This window comes from Mycteria americana, chromosome 3 (assembly GCF_035582795.1).
Source record: "Mycteria americana isolate JAX WOST 10 ecotype Jacksonville Zoo and Gardens chromosome 3, USCA_MyAme_1.0, whole genome shotgun sequence".
In the NCBI taxonomy this organism is placed as follows: domain Eukaryota; kingdom Metazoa; phylum Chordata; class Aves; order Ciconiiformes; family Ciconiidae; genus Mycteria; species Mycteria americana.
This window is the reverse complement of record NC_134367.1, coordinates 77,447,890-77,473,904: the sequence shown is the minus strand read 5'-3', so window position 1 is coordinate 77,473,904 and position 26,015 is coordinate 77,447,890. Positions and strand designations below refer to the sequence as shown.

At 38.0% G+C, this 26,015-nt stretch overlaps 1 protein-coding gene across 2 annotated transcripts in view; it reads left to right on the top strand.

Annotated features, from left to right (window-relative positions):
• PRKN (parkin RBR E3 ubiquitin protein ligase) overlaps positions 1-26,015 on the top strand; it is an 802,017-nt gene that overhangs the window by 149,496 nt on the left and 626,506 nt on the right. For both annotated transcript variants that reach the window (XM_075499098.1, XM_075499097.1), the window contains exon 2: positions 21,749-21,912. In XM_075499098.1, the coding sequence (XP_075355213.1) occupies positions 21,749-21,912 (164 nt within the window). The remainder of the gene's footprint in view (positions 1-21,748; positions 21,913-26,015) is intronic.

Here is a 26,015-nt window from a genome sequence, read left to right as displayed (position 1 = left end):
ATCTCCTCTGAGCCTTCTTCTGTTGTAGGGGTTCCCTGATTGATCACAGTTCCTCAAAATGGTACACAATTATAATTTATTATCTGTCTACCACCTTATGAAAGTCTTAGTGGCACCTTTGCAAGAAATTCTTCCTTCTACAAGTAAATCAAGCTGTCTCCCTAGTGCAGCTGATGGTCCTCTGCACACATGAACACAACAGGGTGTCTCATGGCAGTGAACTGCAGTGACAGTTCATTATATTAAAAACTCTTCAGACAAGCTGGTTCTAATTGTCGGGATGACAGCAGTCACTGTGGATACTGACATTAAGTGTAACATGGATCAGACTAAAAAGATATGGTGAATTTTTTTGAGTAGATATTCTATTCAAGGAAATAAATAGATTAGTAACATAGTAATTGAATAAAAAGCCACACAGCTGTCATTCAGAAGCTATTTCTGAATTCGGGTCGGTCTGACAAATTGCTTTGTCAGAAGGTTTTCCTGCAAGATTCACAAAATTAGCAAGAAGGTTCCTGTCTTCTTTTTATCTAAATACAGGTACAGAACTTACTCAAGATACAGAAGAGTCAAGTTTATATTTCCACTTGTTTGATTTTATTCTTTGACTGGTCCATATTTGGATTAACAACTCCTGTGTGAAGTAGTATTGGTTAATGTAGATTTTTATCCTAGTTTCAGGACAGTTTTGGTTGACTGTAAGGAAAAAAAATTAGCATGTTTGGACTTTTTTCTTATAACATACTTGCATATTTATTGGAGAAGAACCTGGAAGAGGTTTTTCTATATCCCAGGTTAATATTACAAATACCCAGACAACAGTTAAACATGAGCTGTTTCAAATTTTGGTTCAATGAGTGGCAAAATTCACCAGTGAAATAGAGTGTATCCCTTCCAGAAAATTAAATAGAATGATGAATAAAGCTCCTTAACAGTCCTGAAATCTGTATCTTCTCGCATCTTTGAGAGACTGACAAGCACTGACAAGCAGGCTCCTTCCCCCATTTTTAAAGACAGTTCCTAAATCTATAATTTTATTTTCATTGCTTTGCTTTTATAAACAGCAGCTAGAGAGAAACAAAGTACTTCAAGTGCAACAGAATTGTGCTCACATGTAGTTCTTAGTCTAGACCATTAGTCTAGACCTTAGTCTAGACCATTTTCGGGTTTCAAAGTTAAGGCTTTGGGGTTTATTTCTGTATCCTTCTGTATGTCTGTATCATATCTATTCAGGAAAAGTATTTTCCATTCTGAAGAGAAAAAAAATCACAGTTCCAGGCTGGAAGGAGCGCATCCTAGATTGGGATGCAAAGCCAAAGTTTTGAATTCTTGTATTAAATTTTGAAAGGTAAATTTATTTTGAAAGAATAAACAACATTCTCGGAAAAATTCAGAATGCCACATACTAGCTTCCCTGAAATTGAACATTTATCAAGTCTTAATGCACAGAAGTTTGCTAAAATATTTTCACGGGTAAATTAATCAGTTTGTCAGAATGCTAATTGTTTTGTCAGTTCCATAATATGTTTTCAGTCTGTACATTAAATATTATTCTATTACTTGAATTGAGTATTTACTATATCTGATATTCATAAGAATAACAATATAAGTAATATTCTATAAGGCTTTATATTCTGAGTATTTTTTTTAACAAATACCCATTTGGATGTACTTTAAAGAAATATATGTCTTTATCAAAGCCACAGTATAATGAAATCTGTTCTAATATGCTGACATTTTCATGAATACATATGAACATGTTGTTGGTCACAGACTTGGGAGAAGATAAATGCTAGAAAATTATATCAAAAGTACCCAGAAGTGATAATTTTTAATAATGTAATGAACTAACAATCCTTTTTGAAAAAAAAGTTATGATTTCATGTTTATAATTATTTATAACCTGTCAGCCAAATATTTATATGATAAATTCTAAAATATGCAAAATTCTGTACCCTCAACCAGATGGCAATAATATACCATTTTATACTTTTAAAATGTATTTTAGGGGTATAATGTTAGTGGAACACACTTTTATACTGAATGCAAAAATATTCCCTTCTATTAATTAATCTGTATTAATTCTTTGGTTGACTCCAAATGAAAACATTCTATTCTTCTACTATAAGATATATAAAATGCATTTTGCTTTCTTGGACAAGAATCATTTACAGTTTTGGACCTCTTGAGTGAAATCTTGGCGCTGGTGTGGAGAAGATGGATTTGCTGCTGCAGTGGGACCAGGCTCTCCTCCCACGTGCCTTATTCATTAGTCATGATAGTCCAGGCACGGCTGACCTGAGGCACTTGAGCCAGATACAGCTCAGAAGTCAAAGGCAGCATTTGTAGTAGGGCTGTGGCACATGACAGCTTAGAGACGTGTGGTTGCATGAGGCCTCCTGGATAATCCCTTGCTGTGGAAAATGAGCAGGGAAGAACTGTAGAGGCTGCCCATAAGCATGTAAGGATCTATTTATACATCCTACTCCATCCTGTCCTGCAGTGGAAAGGTAGGGACCCCTGGAAAGCTCCTCTAATGTCCTGCCTGTGGACTGCAGCATACCCAGAGCAGCCTCCACGTCTGTCTGTCCAGCGTGTGGAAAGAATCTTGTGGCTTTTGATCCTCTTAGTATTTTGGGAGTATGGTTCATGGGGTGAGGATTGTTGATACTATATAAGCTGTATTGCTTTTGGCTCCAGTTTAAAATAATGCTTTCTTGCATATTTTTTCTCTGATGCACTGTTTCTTAAACTGTGCAGTTAAATAGAAAGAGATGTAATGGAAATGTCAAAACGTTCAAAACATTTTTGTCTTTATATTACTTGGTGACACAGAGGCATTTAGTACCGGTGATTTAGTGAACCTCATATGGGGGCTAGACTAATCTGGTTCCTCTCCATATCACCCAAAAGTCTTCAAAAAAGGTTGGCATTTGGATTTTAGAATTGCGTGTTCCATCTTGCTCTGCACAGGTGCTTGTTTTTCTCACAACAATGAAGAGTGTTACAATAGTCCTTTAACAATTAGGCCTAGATTTGATGCAGTCAGAGTGAGCGATGCCAAAAAGGAGTGCCCAGGTCAGCTTCAGTTACCATCAGTGTAGAATAAGGAAGCCAGTCCACCTTTTTGGTGTGATGAGCTTTGTAGCTGAATTATGCATGGCAAGTTTTCTAAATCCAGAAAATAAGATTCATTTCAGCTGTTAGCCTTTTTCATAATAATACAGACTCTTGAAATTTTCTTGTTAGTTAGTAGCATATACATACATGCGCAGTGTATGTAATGTGTGTATATCTCTGTATAGGGCATGTATATATAAAGGTAGTGTGTGTGTATAGGTAGTATATGTATGATGAGTGACTCCTAAAGGAACTACCAGATAATCTTTCCACAGTATTTCAGCATTTCTAATGTGTTTCACATAAGCTCATGCATTTTTGGTAGAGCTGTTCAAGCAGTATTGATGTTGCTAGAGAGCAGAAATTGTAATGAGGTCAGCTCTGCTCTTGGGCCCAGACTGTTTCTTGGCTGTCTCAAAGCTTGCACTGGCACAGGTAGTGAATGGGAACCCAAAGTGTGTGTGGTCATTAAAACAATAGCAACTGTATTTTTCAGAAGAGGTTGATTTGGGTTGGTTTTCATTTTTTAACACAGTTTTCCGAGTCTTTTCTTGTTATGACCTTCACAAAATCATTGCAATAACAGTATTCAATCTCAGTTTGCATCAATGCAAATACATTGAAGGAAGGTTTTGCAAAATGCTGTTGCCTCTATGTAAAGCTGTTTTCCAATTTTGTTTAAGTTACTGTCTCTGCTTTTTTTGAATTTTGAATAATTTTTAGATCTAGGTTTACTTCAGTATTTTGGTGCAGTTACTATTTCATTACAAATATATATATATATTTTTTTTTAATTTACTCTTTGAGGTAAAACTAATGTCAGGGGGTGACACTTTCTGAGTAGACAGTTACACTATCCCAGCAATATTAGAAGAATCCAAGTTGGACATATTATATTAGGCCTACCTTCTCCTAATAGCATCTAATGGGAGCAATAAAGAGGAGTGTTGTCTTCTACTGGAGTATTATTTACTATGCAAGGATTACTTCTTCTTTTCCCTTGAAAAGGTATTGAATCGGTTGAACTGCAGAATTCTAGCTTCATGGTTGGTTTAGGTGGCAAAAAGACCCAGAATTGCACTGAGCTATTAAAAGACAGAACATATTGAAGGAAAATGCTAAATAATTTTAAATTATACAATTTTACTACTTCAGAAAACAACAGGTATTTCAAACTAATATTTGTATCACTGTCCTTCTGTCCATGTCTTAATTTAGCATTCCTGCAAGTTTTGAGAGACTTTAATTTTTTGTTGAGTACTTTGGCCAATGATACAGGCTTATTTAGAAGAATCACATCTTTATGCTTTTTATTTTTTATACCACCTTTATTGAATGACTTTGTGAAATTTCTTTATGAAATGGATATCTGCATATTGTGAGTTTAGGACTGAACATTCCCTGTGGAACTTTCGTATGACAAATTAATATCAATATTTAACTTTGTAAAATATCTGACTCTTGGCAGGAGATGGAAATGTTTTGGCAAGTACACACTGAAAGATGGACTCAGTTTTTCATGTTTTCTTCCCTTGTGATTGCATTCTCTTACCTGTACTATTCTTTATGTTCCTTCTACTCTTTGTTCTTAAAAAAAAATACACTATTCATTGAGTAGTTAAGAAAAAAGTTAAAAGGAAAAATGTTGAAATGTATTCTTTTCTACAGATATCCGTCCTGTATTCTTACCTTTAGTGTGAGTTAGAGGATCTTCGCAAGCTTCTGTTTTTTTCTGATTCCTAAAAGGCAAAGCCTGGAGTAAGGACGTTTTTCATGTTGCTTCATGAGTTACCTATGTTACACAAGAGAAATAGAGACCACTCAGTTTTAATTCCCAAATCATGGCACTGACTGTAGGTCGTCTCTAATCCTGGAGAAGCCTTTTCTTCCTCCTCTGATCTATTTCTTTTCCATTTCCAATCTTCCCTCTCTTAGTTTCATTATTCCCTTTGTCTCCCTTTTGCATTGCTCTGTCGTGTACTGAAATTTATTTACTATATTTTCCAAGTAATCTTTTATGAGTTACTCAGAGTAATTATCTGGTGAGTGTCATCTGGATACAGGCCTCAGGCTTCTGAGGTCTCCTGGGTCTTCCTAGCATTTCAAGCTAAGGATTATCACTTTGTTAAATCATGGTGTTTGGTGCTCCCTTCTGTTTTAAAGGCATCCATTTCTACATCAGCTCTGGCTATTTTTGCGATGAAAGGGCTTAACATTATTTCATAGACAGGCCAGAGCACCGCTATTGAAGATCCAGGGTAGCCCAAGTCCACCAATTACTAGAATTAGCTCACACTCCAGGCTCTTACAACTTCACGTGAAAGCCAGAAACTTTTAGGATTTTAGAGATTCTTCCTACCTCTTACTAGGCCAGTGAGGCTTAGGAGTGAAAAGCACATAAAAATGGTGGCTTCAGAAGAGCTGGATTCTGGGGAAGGTAACATTCCCTTTTTAATCTGATTGAATACATTTCTTGGTTTCTCTGCTTGTTTTAAGTAATATCTTTATAGAAGTTGTTTATCATGGCAATGAAACAGTTTCACTAACATAGTATAACTGTTTAATTGCTGTTGCTGTTTCAATTGCATTAATCATGCAAAAAAAGCTAGCATGGGATGCATTATTAAACTAAATAATGGTGTGTTTTGGCAAATTTAAAGAAACCGCCCTATTAAAGTGACCTATGTTAATTCTCTGGAAATCATGAGATGTGTGCTAGGTCTTCTGGATTTTTTCAAGAAAGAAAATATGGATTTCATCTATCTGATGATAAATATTTGCAGTTTTGCAATTACTACCATATGTGGTATCACAAATAAGTCTCAAGGTATTTTGTACGTATTTTTGTTACTGATGTAACCTCCTTTCTTGTAATGAGAATTATTATTATTATTTTATTTGAGAATTACTAACTATTCAGTTGTGATCCAGCTGTATAAGTTATGATTAATTATTTGGGGGAAAGAGAAACTAAAGAAAACCACTTTTTTGTGTAGCATAATAATTTATAAGAAGAAATATGTCCATATTTTACTTCTCTTTTCTGAAATGAGGATTCCAAGAACATTGTGACATGTTTGTACCTAATGCTTGACATACCCAATTTAAAACAGCAATTATTGTTCAGAAGTATTCTTCTTCTTGAAGTAATTTAATTTTACTGCTAAGTTCCTCTAAATATCTAACCAAATGACCTATTTCTGTAATTTTTTCAGTCCTTTAGCTTGCCACAGTATTTAATTTTTAATTTCAGTCACTATTTGGAGTTCACACATGCCATTACAAAGGTGTGGTTTTAGTTGGATGACTGGCTTAAAACATTTTATGGCTTTATTTAAATAAATCTTGTTCTGATTTTATTCTTGTTTCACATTTATCACTTGCCTATGTTGACACAGTTAATTTTCTCTATATTTATAAGTAATTGGGTTCATATGTTGTTAAAAAATGTTACTAAGGTGGACTTATTGACATTATAACTACATATGTCACAACATTTTATCCCTGAACATTGTAAAAATGTAAAAAGTCTTATTGAGCTCAGTGAGGTTATTTGCATACAGAATTATTCATATGCCTAACTTCAGATACTGATAGAGCCTTCATATACTAATGGAGCATATGCTACGTAAAAATTTACCTATTTACAGGTATAAAGCTGCTGATGTCCAGATCACTCTAAATAGGGTGGGAGGGAAAATTCTGGTCAGGAGAACTTGGCAAACATCCACTGTATCTGAAAACACCATAGAGTTTGTAATGTCAATACACTGCAAAGGAACACTACGTGTTAAAATCCTTCCATTTTATTTCTAAAAGCCTCATATAAAGTATCCTATACTTGGACTCAGTATTTCTGATCTATTGGTGTCTTGCTTCCATCATCTACAAAACTATTTTTACCTTAACAAGTATCAGTGGCTGCCATTGAGTGGCCCTTTGATGTGCAGTCAATCACAGGCAAGAATAAAATTGCATAATAGACCATAATTTCCTGTCTGATCATAAGCTCAGCCTTGTGTGCTGGGAGATTTCCTTCAAACTAATTGACAAATGCACTGGCACAGGGAGTGATTGGCTGCAGCTGTGTGCCCGTTACAGAAAGAAAGGAAATCTTGAGAAGTATTGACGTGTTCATGAAATTGAGATGGATCTTCTTCTGGGAATATTCATAGTTAGAATGAAGAACTTGTTTTTTTTCAGCAAAAAACCTGCCTGTTCTTTCAGGCCTCAAAATAGGTTTCGAAAAGGAGCAAATCCCATAGAAGACTATGTTGCTCTTTTAGCATCATTCCTTCTGACAGCAGGAACAATGGAAACACAGCACACGGCCCAAAATAATAACTTAATACTGGCCTACCACAATTTCTTCAGAGAGCTGAAAGACTTGGTCAGCACAATCAGTGTTTAAAACCAAACAAAGTTAAGACAGATTCTGCTGTTACAAACTGTATTGCACCTCACGTGCCTCACAGAAACGGCGGTACATTTCTGTCTTCCACCCATGGATGTAAGGTGTGCAAAATGGGATTTTGCAAGAGAATTTGTGGAACTGTGCTATACAGATACATCTTGCTAGCAGTGTTACTCCGTCCCAAAGGTTAGATCCAGCCTGTACTTGCTGCCTCTCACTAAGCTTCAGATTTTCCAATGTAAGGCAGCAAATAGCCCATGTATCGAGAATTACATGTAATGAAACACAGATTTATTGTTCTGCTTGTTCAGAAATTTTAACTTCATGCCTTGTTAGTTAGAATGAAAATGCTGAGCTTCTGGTTTTGGGGGAAAAAGTCTAAATTTTGATCTAAGAAAAATGAAAGGGATATTTTAACTAAAAAATTGTTTTAAATAAGCTTTCACTTCAGCAGGAAGGAACTGATTCATCCTGTCATCATCAATTCAGCTGTTATTTCACATTTTAATTTATGTGGATCTTGCTTTTGTCAAAGCAAATCTTTTAAATCATTTTCTTTATCTGACATTCATGAAATGATACAAGCCCTCAAAACCTTTGACTTCAGTACATTGCATTTGCCAATGGAAACATGCTCTTCCAGGGGAATTATGATCTGAACTAGATTCTGATATCTGAGATATTTTGATCTATCATGGTGATATGCTAAAACTTCAGATTATGAGGCCTCCTTTTTAATGGTGAAATTATTTTATGTAGGCATCTTAGTCTTTAGTAAAAAACCCTATAGTTTCTTGGCTTTCTAGTGAAATATACCTCGAAAATATAGGCCTGCAGGCCTTGAAATACCTAACTTCATATCAGCTATTGACCTAGATCTGACAGAGACAGACAGAAATCATTTTGTCATCTTCCTCAAAGTTGCTGATGTATGGGATAGCAAAGGTAAATCCAGCAAAACAGATTGGCAGAGAAAGTAAAGTGGCAAGAAACATACACAGTAAGTTTGTAGCACAGCATAGCTACACACAGTCTTCACTATGTGGTGTGCATATCTATAATATATATACACATACACACACTATATCCTTTGGCTCTGCTTAGTGTTGATTTGAAAAAAACAACAAAATAGAAGCAAAGTTGCTTGTACACTATCTGAAATGTTTCACAACTTTTATCGCATCATATTCAGCTGATGTACTATATACATCACCATTTATCAATCTGAGGCCTCCTACTGTATTTTGGCATTTCATTATGATTTGGAGTTTTTAATTTTTCACATTTGTAATAGTATTTGAGTCATGTGCCCAGTAAGCATATTTTGTGGAGTCCCCACTCTCATCCTGCTCACCAAGTTCATGTCTACATCTGCTTAGTGAATAAGGATTTCACTCGCCATTGAAATAACAACATTCTGAATTGGAGATTTTATACATATATATATTATCTATATATATCTATGTACACACCCACTTTTATACATTTAATATAATTAAGGGGTGAGTGTAAATGACTGTATTGCATATATTTTAAATAGGCCCAATTAATTTTTGTGTCTTCAAAGAATATACTGAATTCATAGCATTCTGGTGTGACATTGGGATATTTGAAGCTGTGTTTCTTTTTTCTACCTAACTAGCAGTTTTATAGTAGGAATGACAGACTATTTTTGGCAGTCAATTCAGGCCATATGTTTTTGCCTGGCAAAAGTGGCTGCTGGGTATTTTCTTGTGTCAGGGACTTAAAGGTATTTAATGCAGGAGTGTTTTTCATTTTGGTGTGAGACAGATAGAAAAAGTAAATGTTAAAAAAAACAACGAAGGGGGGAAGAGCTTTGAAAAACTCAAGAGGGAGAAAATTATCTTTGAAATATGGTAAATCTTCAAGCTTAGCTACAGGAACTTCTTTTTTTAACTAATTCAGAAGAAAAGTACACATTTCTGTTACACAATTGGAAATTTCTTTGGCAACCCATTATTTTATAGTTCTCTTTTGATTTAAGGGGATAAATTTTACTATCAGAGAAGCAAACAGCTAAGATTTTTACTAAAGCTAGTGTAATTACTTAGAATCTTTAATTAATCTTTACATCTTTGTTAAAAGATTTTGCCAAAGGAATTTAACATGGACCTGTCAGGGTAAATTCCAAGTTGCTACAGAAGTGCTGTACATTTTGGAACAAAACAAGTTTTTCAAATGTTACAAGTTAGGGACATTTTAAAATTGTTTCAAGACTGTCAACGGTATGTCTTTCTGAAAACCTTGGAGCTGAAGCAGGCAGTCCTGCTTCTTGCAGGCTGGGGATCCCTGGCAGGAGGCATCGTAGCCTGGTCAGCCTCTGCACCGGCGGGACGCCGAGGGCTGGAGAGCTGGAGGCCAAGTCCCACGCAGAGGTAAAGCACCCAGCAAGGCCTGAGAGTCTGGGTTTAACTAGATTTGCTGCTGCATTACGGATTTCTGTTGGTGAGGTTGTGGGAGGAGGAGGAGGCCAGCTGTGCTGGCACTGGCGGGGCGGAGTGCCCCTCACACAGCCCTGTCTGCTCCCACCCACCTGGGCCAAATCACATCTTGATTAAGGAACCAGCGCCCACCAGCAGCACTCTGCCTTACACACACACACGTGTGTGTGGTATTTTAGAGCCTATTTTGAGACTCTCACATTTGCCGTGGCTGAAGAGATGTTACATTTCCTCATACCGCAGCACTGCCTTTTCCAAGAGTGATGAGAGCAGGGCGGTGCCACCAGGGCAGAGCGGTGGCCGGGGCTGCGGCCGGGGCCTGGTGGGCAGCCTCACAGTGGGGCAGGCGAGGCCGGGCATGTGGCGAGGGACAGAGCGGAGATCCACTGCCAGGTCAGTACAAGGTGGCAAGTCAGGTCACATCCATGAGAGAAGCCCAGGCAGGAACAGCAACAGGCTGGCCTGGGCATGGGCCCTGCTGTGGTGCCGCTGAGGCAGGGCTGGAAGGCCTGGGGGGCTGACATGGGGCCCTGGGCTGTGGGCAAAGTGGGGAGTCCCCAGGGAAACCAGGCAGGGACAGTCAGGGCTGGTGGTGCCCCCAGTGTCCTGATAGCATCTCTTCAGGCCATTCTGCAGAGCAATCATCCTCCTAAGTCTGCTCTGCTATTGCAGTAATTTTACTGTTGAGAAGACGGGTCTCAGGGAGGAGAGATCATGCCCACGGTTTGAAAGCAAAGCAAAGCATCAGGAAGCAGGGTGAGGTTAGCATTTAAAGGTGAAGGGCAGGGATATGACTATCCCAGAACATTGAAGCTCATTTTTCTACTAGTAGAGAACTGTTTATCAGTAAAACAGGTCAATTGGAAAGATGCTCAAGGAAAAGAGGCTGTGGCATGTAGCCTTAAAATTGAGTGCTCAGTGAGGAAATATAATTTCATTTGTGCATCATGTATTTTAAAACAAATCGGGATGTGATTGTAATGATACTGGGATCCCCACAAATGGGATGAGTAAAAGCAAAGAAACCTAGAGATTCAAAGACTAACGTTAGACCTGTAAACACCAAGGAAATAAGCCCTATTATGTTTCTGTTCTCTGGAGCAGCTGTCTTCATCCTTTCCCTTCAAGCAATGCACATAGCTATACTGCATACAAAACCATGTACTGGGCTAACACTGTCCTGGGCTATAACAATACTTATTCCCTTGAGTTTGGCTTGTTTTTGTTTGTAGTAGCTCTTGTAGAAATTAAACAAAGTTAAAACAAAGATTTCCATGTCGGTGGCTGGGTAGGTAGGTGTGTTTTCTCTGGGACTTCTGGGTTTTTTACATGTGGAACTAATCTGTTTGTACATAGCCATTCCAATGGTATATATACCATTTTTATCCATATTATAATATGCATTGTATAAATTTTTATACTCGTTCGTTCTATACTGAACTACTAACAAACTTCATGAGGTTAGAAAGCTCCTTCCTTAGTCAAGTGTGACAGCTGCTATATTTATCATACATTTGTTTGAGTGGATCTTCAGCTGTCCACCAATGCTTCTAGTATTTAGCAGAATATAGATACCATAAGAAAAATGTGTTGAATTTCCTGGGGCACTGCAAATGAGTGTAGCTGTTAAAATAGTGGAATCTCATTATTGCAGTCCTCATCTTGCAGTCCCCTTTACAGCCTTAAAGGTGTTACAGTAGTCCTACTTGAGATTTTCTGACCCTCTTGTGAATTTCACTGAACTCATTCAGTCTTTGGAAAAATACTGGCCCATTCTTCCACAGGACAAGGGTAATTTAAAAGCTGCAAGAGTATACTTTTTTTTTAAATGTAATACTTCTTATTAATATGGAAAACTGTATCATATATCTGGAAATATGTAGAGTTTAAAGACTCTTATCCATATCCAAGCACATTAAAGAACAGTATGCATCTATTTAAAATGAAACATGAATTTAGCTTGATTCTGTATCAAGGAAGTTCATGGCAGCTTTGTGCTGACATAAGCAGCCAGTAAATCAGGACAAAAATAGCTAGGAAAATAGCATTTTTAAGAGGCTTTTTAAGGAAATGCCAACATAATAGCACTGTTGCGTTAGCTAGCTATGCATTCTTCCAACTTTAAAGAGAATTTGGATCTAGTAAAACTGAGTGAATTATTCACAGGAAATAATTCACTGGACAAATTTAGCTTGTCTCTTGGATTAAGAAGCATACTTCCTAGAACAAAATTAGGTTACTGTGAGAATTGCTGAGTTTAAAATTTGCCTCACTGCAATACAAGAAAGCAACTGCATGTGCATGCATAGCTCTGGAGGAAAAAAAGAGTACTGCTGAGCTCTTGTCTTTTTTATTTGCCTCTGTTTTTGGTTTGGATTACTTGGTAGCAAGGAAGAGTCAGGAGGAAACTGTTAACCTGCCTACTTGCTAGATTTCACTCGGTGTTACATTCTATGCAGTACACGTATGGAAATACAAACCCAGGACATCTACAAAAGAGCTGCCATAGTCAGTCAGAACAAGAGTCTGTTTAACCCCACGTAATGTCCAACAGTGACCGTAAGCAGAGAGACCGTTCTGAAGAAAGACAATAGGGCAAGCATAGATGATATTTCTCCCTGATGTTCTCACAGCTATTTTTAACTCAAGTGACAGGAGTTTTAAAATGTATTTTCCTAAGAATGGGAAAAATATCTTGTGACAATATCTGTTACTTTTTACTTTCCTTGCAGTGATAAGTTCCTCTTTGGCTCAGCACGTGACTGGAAGACATAGCCCTTCTGAGCTCAAAACCTACATATAAACTATTTATTTCATACTAGTATATATTATCCCCTCCTTTTCAGTAGAGAGATTACTGAGCTGCCTGTGCAGTAACTGCCAGTTTCTTGTCTCCCCTTGAGCCGAAGTTATACATCCTGCATCTACCGCTTCTCTGGAAGAGTTTTCCAGAGGGTCTGTTGTGAGTAGCGTAAGCAAACATCTCATTTTTGTCTGTTTTGAACCTAGCTCCTACAAGCTTAATATGATGCCCTCTAAACTTTGCAGTGGAAGTGAGTGCCTAATCCCTACTCACCTTTTCCATGCTGCTCATGACTTTGTAGAAAACTGTCATCAGGTACAAATGTAGCATTTATGAATACTACTGTATTGCTTTCCATAAACAGTTGTTTGAATAAAAGTTGATCATTATTTTTATGTAAAAAGGAAATAAAACAATCGGAAATCTCAATCTTAAAATTTGAGTTAATAATCAAGGAACATTTTTTATGATACTCATTCAGTGTTAGCTAGAACTAAAGACGTTTCCATGAGAGAGTTTATTCCTTGCTAAGAGAAATAACCTCATCAGGGATGGGGTTTTATAGACATTGTTTATGTTAGATTACTACCTTGCTCGCTATGTGTGACTGCATCATAAAATCATTTGTTAGGTGAAGGTAATTTACAAATGATCAGAAGCAACCAAATTACTCTAGCTTAATGAGTTGCCACTTATTGCCTGTGTAGGCTCTTTTTCTGCTGTGGCTGTGAAGTTGGCTTACGTTAATGTGCATTAATTTTATTTCACAAATGCAATGATCGAGGAGGCCTAATGCTGCCAGTTATTATGGCTCAGCAGTGAGTGGTAACTCATCAAGTCATCATTGCATATACCTGTCAGTCTGACTTGGTGCAAAATATACAGCAGGCCATTTTGCCAGGAAAATGTCATACCAATGCATCGATATCTGCAACGGCAACTTGCTCATCTCAGGGTAGTGTTTAAGGTGTTGATTTTCAGCCATACAGACTGAAATGTGTGAAATCATTATCTCCAAGACACTATCTCGCTCCTTGTGTAGACAGCAGAGGTTCTGTAGTTGGATTTCCCTCTTTATAGAAGAAGGGAATTGTTGGCAGGATGTTCTGTCCAAGGGCATCAAGACTCAGGAGCTTGCTATCTCAGCTCGGCTCCAATTTGTCAGAATTTGGCAACTTTTTGATGAAAAGACATCTGTTTCAGAGTTTTCTTGGAGAGAGCTAAGGATATTTTTGCTAACTGATGAAAGGGCTACATGAATTCCTATGGGACCGGTTATTCTAATGCTGGTAAGATTTTATTTTATCACATATACATGTGAAGAAAAAAATCATGCAAGCCAGTTGGCCAGAGCTTTGTGACGGTGACAGCAACCTCCAAAGCAGGACTTGATGTGGTGGAAGCAGGGTAGAAATCAAAATGGAGCTGCCTGAACCATCCTGCTCTCCAGTGCTCCTGGGAGCAAAAAGTGTTGGGAAGGTCTCCTATTCTAATGCAGAACCTAGATACACAAATCTGTGAAGAAAAAGACTGCAACCAGTTCCAGGCTGCTGGAGTTGCTGTGGAAAGACACTTCAAAGAACTTCGCACAAAGTTGTTGTTGCATTAAGAGTTACTGTTGCATACAAATAGGAATTTGAGGAGTGGCTGGGGCAGGGGGAACCTTCCCCTTGAGTCACGAGGTTCAGACAGGACCCCCTTGCTTTCTAAACTCCTTCTCAGAGAGGAGTCTAGGTGCGGCTAGGTCCAGTCTTAGTCTCAGACTTGGTCCAAGGTTTATTTTCTAAGGACTGTGTATGTAGCCACTTATTAGTTCAGGGCTTTTGCTAAGGCGACAGCATTAATTTTTACACCCCCCAGTCTGGTCGTGTTGAAGAAACTATCACGGCCAGAGCAGTGAAGAGTGCAGTTTATTAGAGCAACAGACACACAGATTCTTTGGATTACCGGTGATAAATTCACTGTCTGCAAAGCACATGCAAATACCAAGAATATGAGTATGAATAACACAGCCGGACACAACACGTATATCAAGAGTATGATTAACACGGCCAGACACAAACGCGTTAAAGATAATAAGGCGACTCTCTCTATATAGAGAGATTTCTAAGTTTTCCGCGGAGGCACTTGATATAACCAAGTGTTTGACTCTTACCCAAAGGCGTCCCGATGGGGGGGAAGAGATGCTCAGCCCGTTGACTGATCCCAAACGTCAGAGTGGTACACGATGGTGTCTTCCCTAACATTCTCTTTCTCTTAAGCTATTTTATACTATTTTTCACCTTTCAGGTGGAGCTTGAGTGACTCTAGTCATACATACCTTTGTTTAGGATTGATGTAAAGTTTTCTCGCTTCGCTTTTAAAGGTATAAGCTAGAAAAATTCAGTGCGCAAGCTCAGTGAGGGGTGGTCGCACCTTGGAGGCGGGTAGCTTTTGGGATGGAGGAGTGTTTTGGTATTATAATGATGTTATAATGAGCAAAGTTCACCAAAAGGACAGCATTTTGTCAAAAACGAGGCCGGCTGTTGGCCCAGGGTAGCAAATGTGCAGCTTATCAGTTCCATGACACCTTTAAGTTCCCCTGTTATTGCAGAGCCTGGCCGCAGCATCTCCACACCGCTCCACCCTCCAGGCAGTGCCCCTTAGAGTCAGCACACCAAGTTCCCCTGGCTTTGCCAACATCTAAGGTTGCAGGCCTAGGGAACTCCCATGCAATGGATTCTTTACATGTCAGCCGCATTCCACCTGGGGAGCTTCTTCAATGCTGTGCCTTACCTAAAAGTGGGCATATAAATTCTAATTTTTAAGTCACCTCAGCCATTATCCCACAGTTGTTTAACCATTTAATTGGACTTTCAGTAGCATGTGCTGACTGGCTGTATCATAAAAGCTTGCCACAGTTCTGAGCTATTCCTTTACAGTCCTGACCTCAACTTGCAGAGTCTCCCCAACTCATCTTTTTCTTTCAATTTTTTGTTCTTCTTTAATCTTTTGCTTTACTTCATTCCATTTTTGCAATTCCCTTGACACACTGAAAATGAAGAAATAACAATGAAAAGTTGTGGAACAAGATTTACTGCCATCACATTATATTGTTTTCTGCTGCTAGTTTCTTGCACTACATATATCCTACAGTTGCATTTCTACAATTTAGTTTGTAGAAATTCCAAGCAGCAACTGACATTCACTCGGGGTTTATAAAGTGCCTACAAATGTATCTTATGTTCATTAAATATAAAGATTAAAATAATATAATTATATCTTGCTGTATGGTTGAGGATGCAAGAGCCCCAAGCATCTGAAAAATATGTTTTTATTTTATTTATTGAAATAAAAAAGATACCTAGAACAGCTGCCTTCAGCCTGTGCCTTGAGAGGTGATGCGCAGTTGTGCCATAGCAGAGGAACATTTCCACAGTACTCTAGCAGGTGGCGAGGATTTTACATTATCTCAATTTCTACCTTTCTCTTCCTTTATTTGTTCTTCTCCTGTTTTTAATCTGCACTAAACTGGTTAGTTCTACTGGATAAATTGTTAATCACAGTTTATGGGAAAGATTTAATATTGAAAAGGAAGGATAATACTTTCTAGTGTGAAATAGTCTAGCTGCAGGTTTTTGAGCTAAGAAGGGCTGTGTTCTCAAGTCATGTGCTGAGACAAGGAAGAACTGATCACCACAGACAGATACTGTCACGAGACTTTTTTTCCCAGTCTTAGGGAAATACATTTCAAAGTTCTTGTCATCTGACCTCAGTAGGGAAAGGGCTTTTAAAAATCAAAAAAGTTTCACATATATCACACCATCCTTGGGTTAAGCCTTGGTTTTATTCTTTTTGTCCCTAGGAAGAATGGGAAATAAAGACTACTTGAAGCTGCCGTAGTTATCATGGACACAATATAATTGCTCAGCAATAAGATCTTAAACTTTAAATGTGGAATTCTGTTGCCACAGATCATATATTGTAGGTTATAGCTTTTGTTTAGTGTGCAGCGAAGCAGGATTGTGTGATTCACTACTTTAGGAAGAAAAAGAGTTGGCTATCATGTCAAAACTAAAAAGAAAATTTGTGGTTTGCATGTAGCAATGTAAAAACATCTACAACTTTTTTTTCATTCTTGGCACAGTTCAGTTGTTTTGGTTCTATGTATCGGGACTGTGCCTTCACAGTTTGTTCACAAGCAGGGCCTAAGTTTCTCCAACATGCAACGTTTATCTTCTTGATTCAAAACTGGAAAACCTGTAGGATTGATGACAATGTGGGTTAAAGCTTTGGCACTTTTGGTATGACTTGCCAAAGAAGAAAGGCTTCTGAATCCCAGGGCCCTGAGAAATGGCCTGTTGAGATCCTGGCAGGGGTGCCTGCCCACCAGCTTTCTTCCAGCCTTCACTTGAAATTCTGCAGCTCCCCTACACACCTGCCCCATGTACTTGTGTCTGAGTTTAACCGGTTTGTATCTGCATTTGCTTAAATTTCCAACTGAGTTTGTACTAACATGCTGAATTGTAAATAGGCACGGCTGAGATGCAGGTACACATTTCTTTCAGTATCCCAGTTATATGTGTAGCAACCTCCAGCGTAAGGGATAGACAGATGACCAGGAGCAGTACTATCTTAAACCACCCAAGATTTTAGTCACAATCTTCTTCAGTCACTTATATTCCCTTCACTAACAATTCTTGTATTACTTCATGGGGAAAAGTTATTCATCATATTGTATCCTAAGTGATTGAATTGTGCTGCTGACTCCATTTTGATAGTGGATGCAATGATGTGTCATACTGTTTGTGAAACACAAAATCTTCAGGACAGCAATACTTTATTTGGGAACTAGTGCGTTTCTGTATTGTATTCATATGAATGAAATGGCTCATTGTACATGAATTTATTAATACGAGTCACTTCAGAGGTGATAACTTCTTAATTTTATTACAGTCACTTGAATACAAATCAGCTAAAAGCCAAGAAGTTGAGTTCCTTGGGAACTTTTAATCAAAATAAATGCTGGGCTGCCTCTATCATGATACACCAGTGTTTCCTCATGACCACAGCGCCCACTTCTTTCTGGGGTTTCTGTTGGTGCTTCATTCTGAGAGAGAGAATCCAAACAGAGGGGTCCAGTCAACAGGACTGGAAGAATAAAGGAGTATTTATTTCCATGAAGTGCTGCAGAATGAAAATATTTTAATACTTACGTGGTACTTCTTGTTCAACAAAAAGAACACAAAAAGTCAATACATTGAATTTTTGATGTATTTGACATGAAAACCAATGTCAAAATAGTGAAACTTCCCACAATTGGGAACCAAGATTTTAATTCCACTCAGTATTTACTTCTGTGTACGCCTCCAGTCTCTGGTCCAATTGGGGTGGCGGGGAGAGGTGGAGGGGTGCATTTTTACTTCTCACTTCTGTTTCTCTAAATTGCTAGTCTCTGTCTGTGAAGACTTGTTACATTTTGCTTAGCCAGCTTTAACCTAATGCTGCATGCTAGACCATCACTTCTATATAGACAGTCTCTTATGTCTTCTTTGCACCTGAATCCATTTCACGTACCCTGCAACTCTGTGTATTCTGATTTTGTAGTATCAGTTTCTAGGGGGAAATGCATCGCTCTGTACAAATGCAACTCCTGCCCTTACACACAGAACTGAGAACTTTCCCTCTGCCACTTAAGTCATTATGCCGGACCAAAAATTTTCTTACAGTGTACATGCTTGAAAAAAATGGGTATTTTCATAGGAAATATGTAAAAGTTAATTTCTCTACAACTGTTCCCTTATGTACCACTTGCTGATCCTTCCAAACAAGAGATTAACACTATCCAACTCGTTAAATGTAAAATCGAAATTATTGCATGAAGTTGTACACCTTAGATAGATGTAGAGATTCAGATAGATACCAAGAGAGATTTACAAAAGCACTTAGGTACCTCTTGATCCCTCTGGGAATCAGATCCTTGTGATATTTACAGAGACTATATCTGACATGACAGTCAAGTCTCACAAAGTTTCCTTTTATCAGACAAGTTTACTGTTTGTCACCTCTTACAGATGTGGGAGTAGGAGAGCTGATCCAAATGGAGCCTCCTTTCTTCAGCTCGGTTTGGCTACTTCTTAACTTTAGTAACTTGATTTATTTCTTTGGATTTCCATCAGCAGTTTAGGTCTCAGGTAAATTCTCTAACCTTCTGTTAAGCCAATATTTATTTAACTTCCAGTAGATAAACTTTAAATTCCAAGTCTTTTCAAAGTATGTATTCTTTGGAAGAGGTCTCGAATGTCTGCATTAAATTCACCTGTGATCTCATTAATAATGTGTGCTGTTAAGAGTATCAATTTGATAATGATGATTTAATTATTGAGTTGAAATGTCAAAAAGAAAAGAATAAGTTTCTTTTTCCTAAAAAGCCAGCTTGAAATATTATATTGATGGAAATCTGATTTTATTCCACAGACTGAAGTTTTGTATTTAATCTTTTTATGCTCTGTGCAAGTAAGCAAAGGTCCCTTCTTGTTCTTCTACATTAAAAAGAGCTGACGGATAGCAGACTTTATAACAGAATAAATGTGTTTAAGGGCAAAATATTTGTGGATTAGAACTTTCCAGCAAGCAAAGTTTGGCATTCTAGCATTTTTCTGAGTTAGCTCTTCAGGCTTGTAAGAGAGTAGTTGTAATCTTTGCTGTGGAGTGCAAAATGTTGCACTCACACACCCATTTCCCATGTTTGCTTGTAGTAACAATTGTGAGACTGAAAATTCTGCTACCTTGTACACAATGGGAGGAGGAGACTATACCTGTTGGAAGTGAATAAAAATAAACTTATTTGAGGGAAGGGGTGGGAATTGTTGATGATTAACATGAATTATGCTTGCAGTAAGTGTGCTGGATTTATATTGTCTTTAAAAATGAGTACCGCTTTATAATTAATTTAAATGACACTCCACTTGTTTATGCTTCTTTTATCAAGCACTTTCTTCTTACCAGCACATTTGATTTGCAGAGTTAATGAACTTGCTAACTTTTTTTCATTTCCAAAACCAATACCACTGGCTATTTACTAGGAAGAAGTCTTTGGAGATGCATACGTATGCATTTTATGTGTGTATGTGAGCATATCTATATAAATGTATAAAAAAAATATATGCGCATAGTCAGATAGTCAGAGCTTAGTATATTAAAAAAGTATATTCCCCATTGTTTTAACTATATATTTTGCTACTGGCCCAGATAAAGTTATTTACAGTTGAGCATTATGAGTTTTCTGGAAAGATAGGGAAATAGTCAGTTCCCATTAGCTGGAACTACTTTTTGTCATATAAGTCCTCCTTCACTCTCCAAACCACAATCAAAATAAAATTCAAATCCTTCTGATTTTCTGAACAGTCTGACAATACAGCTTGCACAGTTTAGTTATTTCCAGAACACCTTTAAATAGAAATCAAAACCAGTAACGAGATGTACTACAGGAGACTGTAACACGCTGCAGGGCATATGTACTGCACCCTGCCTGACACAGCATTATGCAATCCTACCCTGCATTTTAGTACATTAAGAGGGTACTTTCAAGTGCAAAACTTAAAGCGTTGTGTAAAATTTTATTGGTATATGGCCTTGTCCCTTAAAGATTAGCCAGATCTGAATTGAAGATGTGAAATTGCAGATATTTACAACATTCATTGCTCAGCAAGCAATGGCAGTGTTCTTAGCCATATTCAAATGCACTTCAAGAATCTGACAACTTTGAAGTGTCAGGTAGACTTTATGTGTTTGAAAAATCATAAAGATACCATTTTCAGTTTTAAAAATAGTTATTTCTTTCAACTATATAAATACATTTGACCTTATGCTTCTATCAGTCATCAAAAATGCAAAGGAATAACATCTTCAGCTAAAACATTGCAGTGGGAATGGGAAATAAATCTTTAAGACAACTGGTTGTTACAATCAATACCTAAGCAGTTTAGGTGACAGGTACCCACTATCTAATTGATATAAATGATTTTTTGTTTTATATTGGGTTTTGCTAATTCCTTTGCTTCCTGCCTGTGGGGCTATTGGTTGAAGTGGTCCACTGGGAATATGTCTACTGTTCATACAATCTCCATGACTGATACAGTTGTAATGAGGTTTTTTCCTGTTTCATAGTTCTTGTAGTCATTCCCCTGACCATGGGCTCAATGAGCACATTCAGACTCCTTATGAAAAACAGATCTGCCCGCTGAATGGCAGGAAGCTTATGAGTTTATTTGCCAGACTTCTCTGGATGTATAAACCAGTTGCTGCAGCTCTAAAAATGATATGACTGGTGCAGTAGTGATTTTCTGCACTGAAGGTGGATGCCGGCAGGAGTTATGTATTGCAGATATTTTAGTGAACTCTGAAAAGACCACGCTCTAATACAACAATCCCAAACGTTTGTCATAGCTTGTGATTTTCTCTCTGTCATTATCTTCTGTAGAATTATATCTATGGGAAACCAGTTTATGTGATTGTGCTTTAATGTGTAACAAGGAATTGTTTTCCCTTGTATTATTTAATGCACTTTGGCTCTAAAGCATACCTCAGTTTCCTGCATTTATTTGTTATGTGCAGTGGGGAAGAGCATGAGGGGCACAGAACGTGTGCCCCATGCCCACTAAGGTTAGGACTGAACTGAAAATCTGTTGTGCCAATTAGCGACTACTTAGACAGCTACCTATCTGGGTTTCTTTTGATTCTGGCTGTTCTCTGTAATTTCTAACACTGCCAAGGGGAAACACATGGGTTTTGTTTATTGGTCACTAACTATTCTGTGACGGGTTTCAAAATGGTACACTGCAGTATTGATAGCTTTTCTCTGAAAATAGTACATGCTCCCTGAAATTGAAGAATAAGCCTCTCGTAGTCACTCTAGTATGAACACGTCGTGAGAAATGCTTTAAAAGGTGTTTTGCTCTTGTTCAGTGTTTGTCAGGTTCAACTCCAGCCATGGCTTCCCAGTGGAGGTTGGTTCGGACGCCAGCATCCTCCAGCTGAAGGAGGCGGTTGCCCAGCGACAGGGAGTTCCAGCTGACCAGCTGCGGGTGATTTTTGCAGGGAGGGAGCTCAGCAATGACTTGACACTGCAGGTAAGTCTCCCTTGGTAGCTTCACTTCTGGACTGCTGCCAGCTACACTGCCTCTGCCTCTAATGCTGCCAGTCTGACATTCATGCCTGAGATCTAATAGAATAAATAGTGCCTGGGGATTCCTTGAACTTTACTCCACACTGCTTCATTAATTCTGACCTTCTTAATTATGCATTAAAACAGCAAGCAGGAAGGATAGGGGAAGAGAGAGAATACGAGAGAGAGAGAGCATGAGAGAGAGCTGTGCCTAGTGAATAAATGTTTACTGGCTACAGAAGCAAGCCATGCACAATTTCTGTATCTGTTCAATTTCTATCTTACTTATTCCATTTGAATCTTAATGAAGAAGGATGTGAATAAATTGCTCTAAATCAGGTTGCAGAGTCATCACATTTTATAGAATTTGTAACCCAATTGTGACCCCTGGAGGATAGCTACAGGGCTGCTGCTGCTCCATGTGCTGCTGCCTGTGTGCGCAGGTGAATGCATTGTTGGAGGGATGGTTCCAGATCAGAAAGCCCACAGAAGTGTATTCCAAACCACTGAACTCATAAACCTGTGAAGCTGAGAGTAGCAAGGAGCATGGAAGAGCAGCTATAAGTAGGTATCTGAATTTCAGCTCCTGAAGGTTAGCTAACTGTTCTCTTCAATAAATGCAGAGGGCTGTTCATATGTGTTGAGCAGTAGTAAGCATGGAAAGATAGGTTCAACTTTCTCTTCCTTGTTGTCTTTGCTACCATTACCAGTGCTGCTGCAGTTGCTTTATAAATATTTTTGTTTATCCTGTCTGTGGATTTGGCAGTTCACTCGGGTAGCCAGGGCTTAGCATAAGATCACACATTTAAGACATTTGGGGAACTTAGGGAAACCTACTGGCCTTTTGACGGAGTGCAAATACTGATTTAATGAACTTGCTGTCCTTCTGCAGTGGTATCAAAGAACTGCAGGTGCAATCTGTAGTAGTGCAGGTGATTATATAAAAGATCCCTCACAGGCAGAACTATTTCAGATTAATCGGCACTCATATTTCAGAAGTATTGCTGTACTTAGAATGGCTGCTAAGCCTGGGTACAGAAAGTCACTACTGTATTGATGACCTATCACTATTTCTCCTTGGGTATGATATTTACTGCTTTGCAAAGGGTTTTAGGGAGTCTCAGCACACAAAGGAAGGTATAGAAATGTGAATTGTTGTCAGTCTCCAATGCATCACCTGGGGATAGTGTTGATGCATATATTCATGGCATAAACAGCAATGTGCTTCACTTACTTATATGTGAAAACATATATGAAAATGTAAGAATAAAAAAAATATAATGTGAATTGTAGAAGTTGTCAGTTGCCAGTTGCTAGATTTGGGTGTCTGTGTTGTTCTGTCAGAAGCTTCTGAACCATGTAGCATTTCCTGGGAAGCTGTAGGTATTGGTGTTACTGCCATTTTATGTCAGCATGAAACACAGGTTTTGAGCCCAGTTTTACACTTGCAACCAAGTTTGTTGTTGGCTACAACATACAATCTGTTGCCAGGGTAAATTAAAAATTGCTTTGCAAATATACAGGCCTGCTGATGACTTAATTAATTTCCTTGGAATGTCAGAATTACCATGTGTAGTCAAGACTTTTCATTATTTAGTAAACTGGACCTAGACTCATTGCTTTGACTCTTGGCTTCTAAAGCAGGTAGGAAGTTCAAAAGCTGTTTCAGATGGTATAATCCATACTTCTGTATTTAAGTGTCTTAAATATTGCAATGATTAATATCACCAGCAGTGTATCAACTACATTTTTATTCTTGATATTTAATTAAGTGTATTTTACTCTGCTTCTGTGTTTGCAGTTTTTTCTGTCATCTATTTGTGTATGTGTATTTATTTACTGTGGAAATTTGTCAGCACAGGAAGAACAGTTGAGGCTTTGAGGTGTTTGAGTTCCTATGGTAGGCTGTTTGGGGCTTTTTGCATAAAAAGCTGAATGCTAGTAAAATTTGAGTGCTAGTGAAATACTAACTGCTGGCGTTTATGTTGCATCTGTAATTTCAGAGTTACCATCACATACGAGCAAATTAACTAGCTCTTGTTTTCTAGACCTACGGATTTGCTAGCAGAACAAGAAAAATACAACATAGATGTGTACTCAGCTGATGCTTTTAAGTTATTCTATTGTATAGTAACGTAGAATTTCTAGTAAGACCATTTTGTCCTTCCATTTTTCGTAAATTACTTTTGAACTTATTTGCCCAAGATACTGTGCGAGAATCTAGAGGTCAGGAAGGAGAACTGATAGTATTACAGATAATGAGATTATAGAGGACATAGGAAAAGCTGTGGTAATTGCAGGAGTATGGGGCAGGGATATAGGAAATACTCCAGGATAGCAAACTTTATTGGTTTCACAGCTCACAGAACAACTAGATTTCGCTTGACGGCTACTTTAGGATCTCAGGCAGCTGATACAAAACATAACTGAGAATGTGAAAACTGCATTTGTTTTCCTGTTTGGAGAGAAGGAAAAATCTTTAATGGTAGCTGAAACCTGTAAAAAAGAAATGAAGCCGGAATGGGCAAACATTAAAGAGAAATTATTATAAGAAAGAAAGTGCCAAGCTGAGATCTTAAATAAGTAATTTGATATCAACAACAACAGTAAAAAAATTGTAGGAAGGATAGAAGTGAAATACATGTGGAGACATTTAATTTGGTACCTCAGATAAGTGTTTTGTCCTTGAAAAAAGAGAGGAAGATTAGACACTGATTCAACTGTGCATAGGGGAGATCAGTATCTTAGCTAGTGACTAAGGGGCAAGTAGTGAAATTAGAGCCATGGTAAAGAAAGATTGGTAATGACTGGATGAAGAATGAGACCTGCAAAATTTGGGTCTTGTAAGAAGGAATTAGAGCAATAAGCTGCTTCCTAAAAGTACAGCAAATGGTGTCACTTTAAGGGTGCTAAATATTCCGAAGAATGATGAAGAGCTCCCTGCTGATTACAGTTCACTTTGGAATGAATAGAGGTAATTAATTAATATATACCCAAAATAGGAATTCTTTCAGAAGGCTGTCATGAGTATATGAGAACAGTGGTAAGATCTCGTGGCAATCATAAAGGCAAAAGAAGAACAGAACCATAACAGAATCACCAAAGGAATAAATGAGAGGTAGCTGCGTATCAGGAACATTGAAGTGTTGTAACGGGAGATGACTGCTTACAACAATGTTGTCATTGCCTCCAAGAATGACAAAATTAGTTAACAAGCCTTCTGGAAGCAAAATATGTAGTATTTATTGATACACAATTTTGTTCAATGCAAATAATTTTAAATTTACTACTAGTAATAGAAGCAGTATTATATTAGTACAGGCTTGCCCTTTCTTGGAGAACTCAAAATCCCTTTGTGTGAAGAAGCTCTCTGCAAGCAGTTTGTAAGAGATATTCCCTGCCTTGCAGAGCTTACAGTGTAAATGAGTAAAGCAGACAAATGATGTGATGGGAATCAGTAGCCTGGCTTGTTCACAGTCAGTAGCAAAACAGGGATAGAATTAAGTCTTCTTTTTCCCAATCCAGTACTATTTCTTTTTGACAGTGTTTCCTCTATGAGGTAAATGTAGAAAATACAGTTCTTTGAAACAGAAGAAGACTAAGCATGTGATTAGTAGCAGGACTTGTTAGCTTTAGCGCAGTGCTCCACTGAGACAGCTTCTAAATCAGAGTTAGCTTGCATTTGACTGGAGCATAGGCTCGAGGCTTGGAGCATAGGCTTCACATGAATTGGCTTTGACTGCATCCATCCATATAGGTGCTTTCCTAAAATTATTTATACATATGTTCAAGAAACAAATATGACTAGAAGTATTGTTAAACCCTGGTGTGTGAGGTGATGAGCATAACTGAATAGTAAACATTTGAGGTCAATCCAGAGGGCAGCTGGTTCTACTGAAAGCACTTTCCAGTGCTATTGTGTGAAAAACTCAAGGACAGAGAGAGCACCTCGTGACGATGGGTCTCAGTTTATATCTCTCCCATTTTAAATATTTATGAAAATAGGGTATCGTTAATACCATTGTTCTCAGTGAACAACTTTTTTAGCAGAAACAGGCATTTGAACAA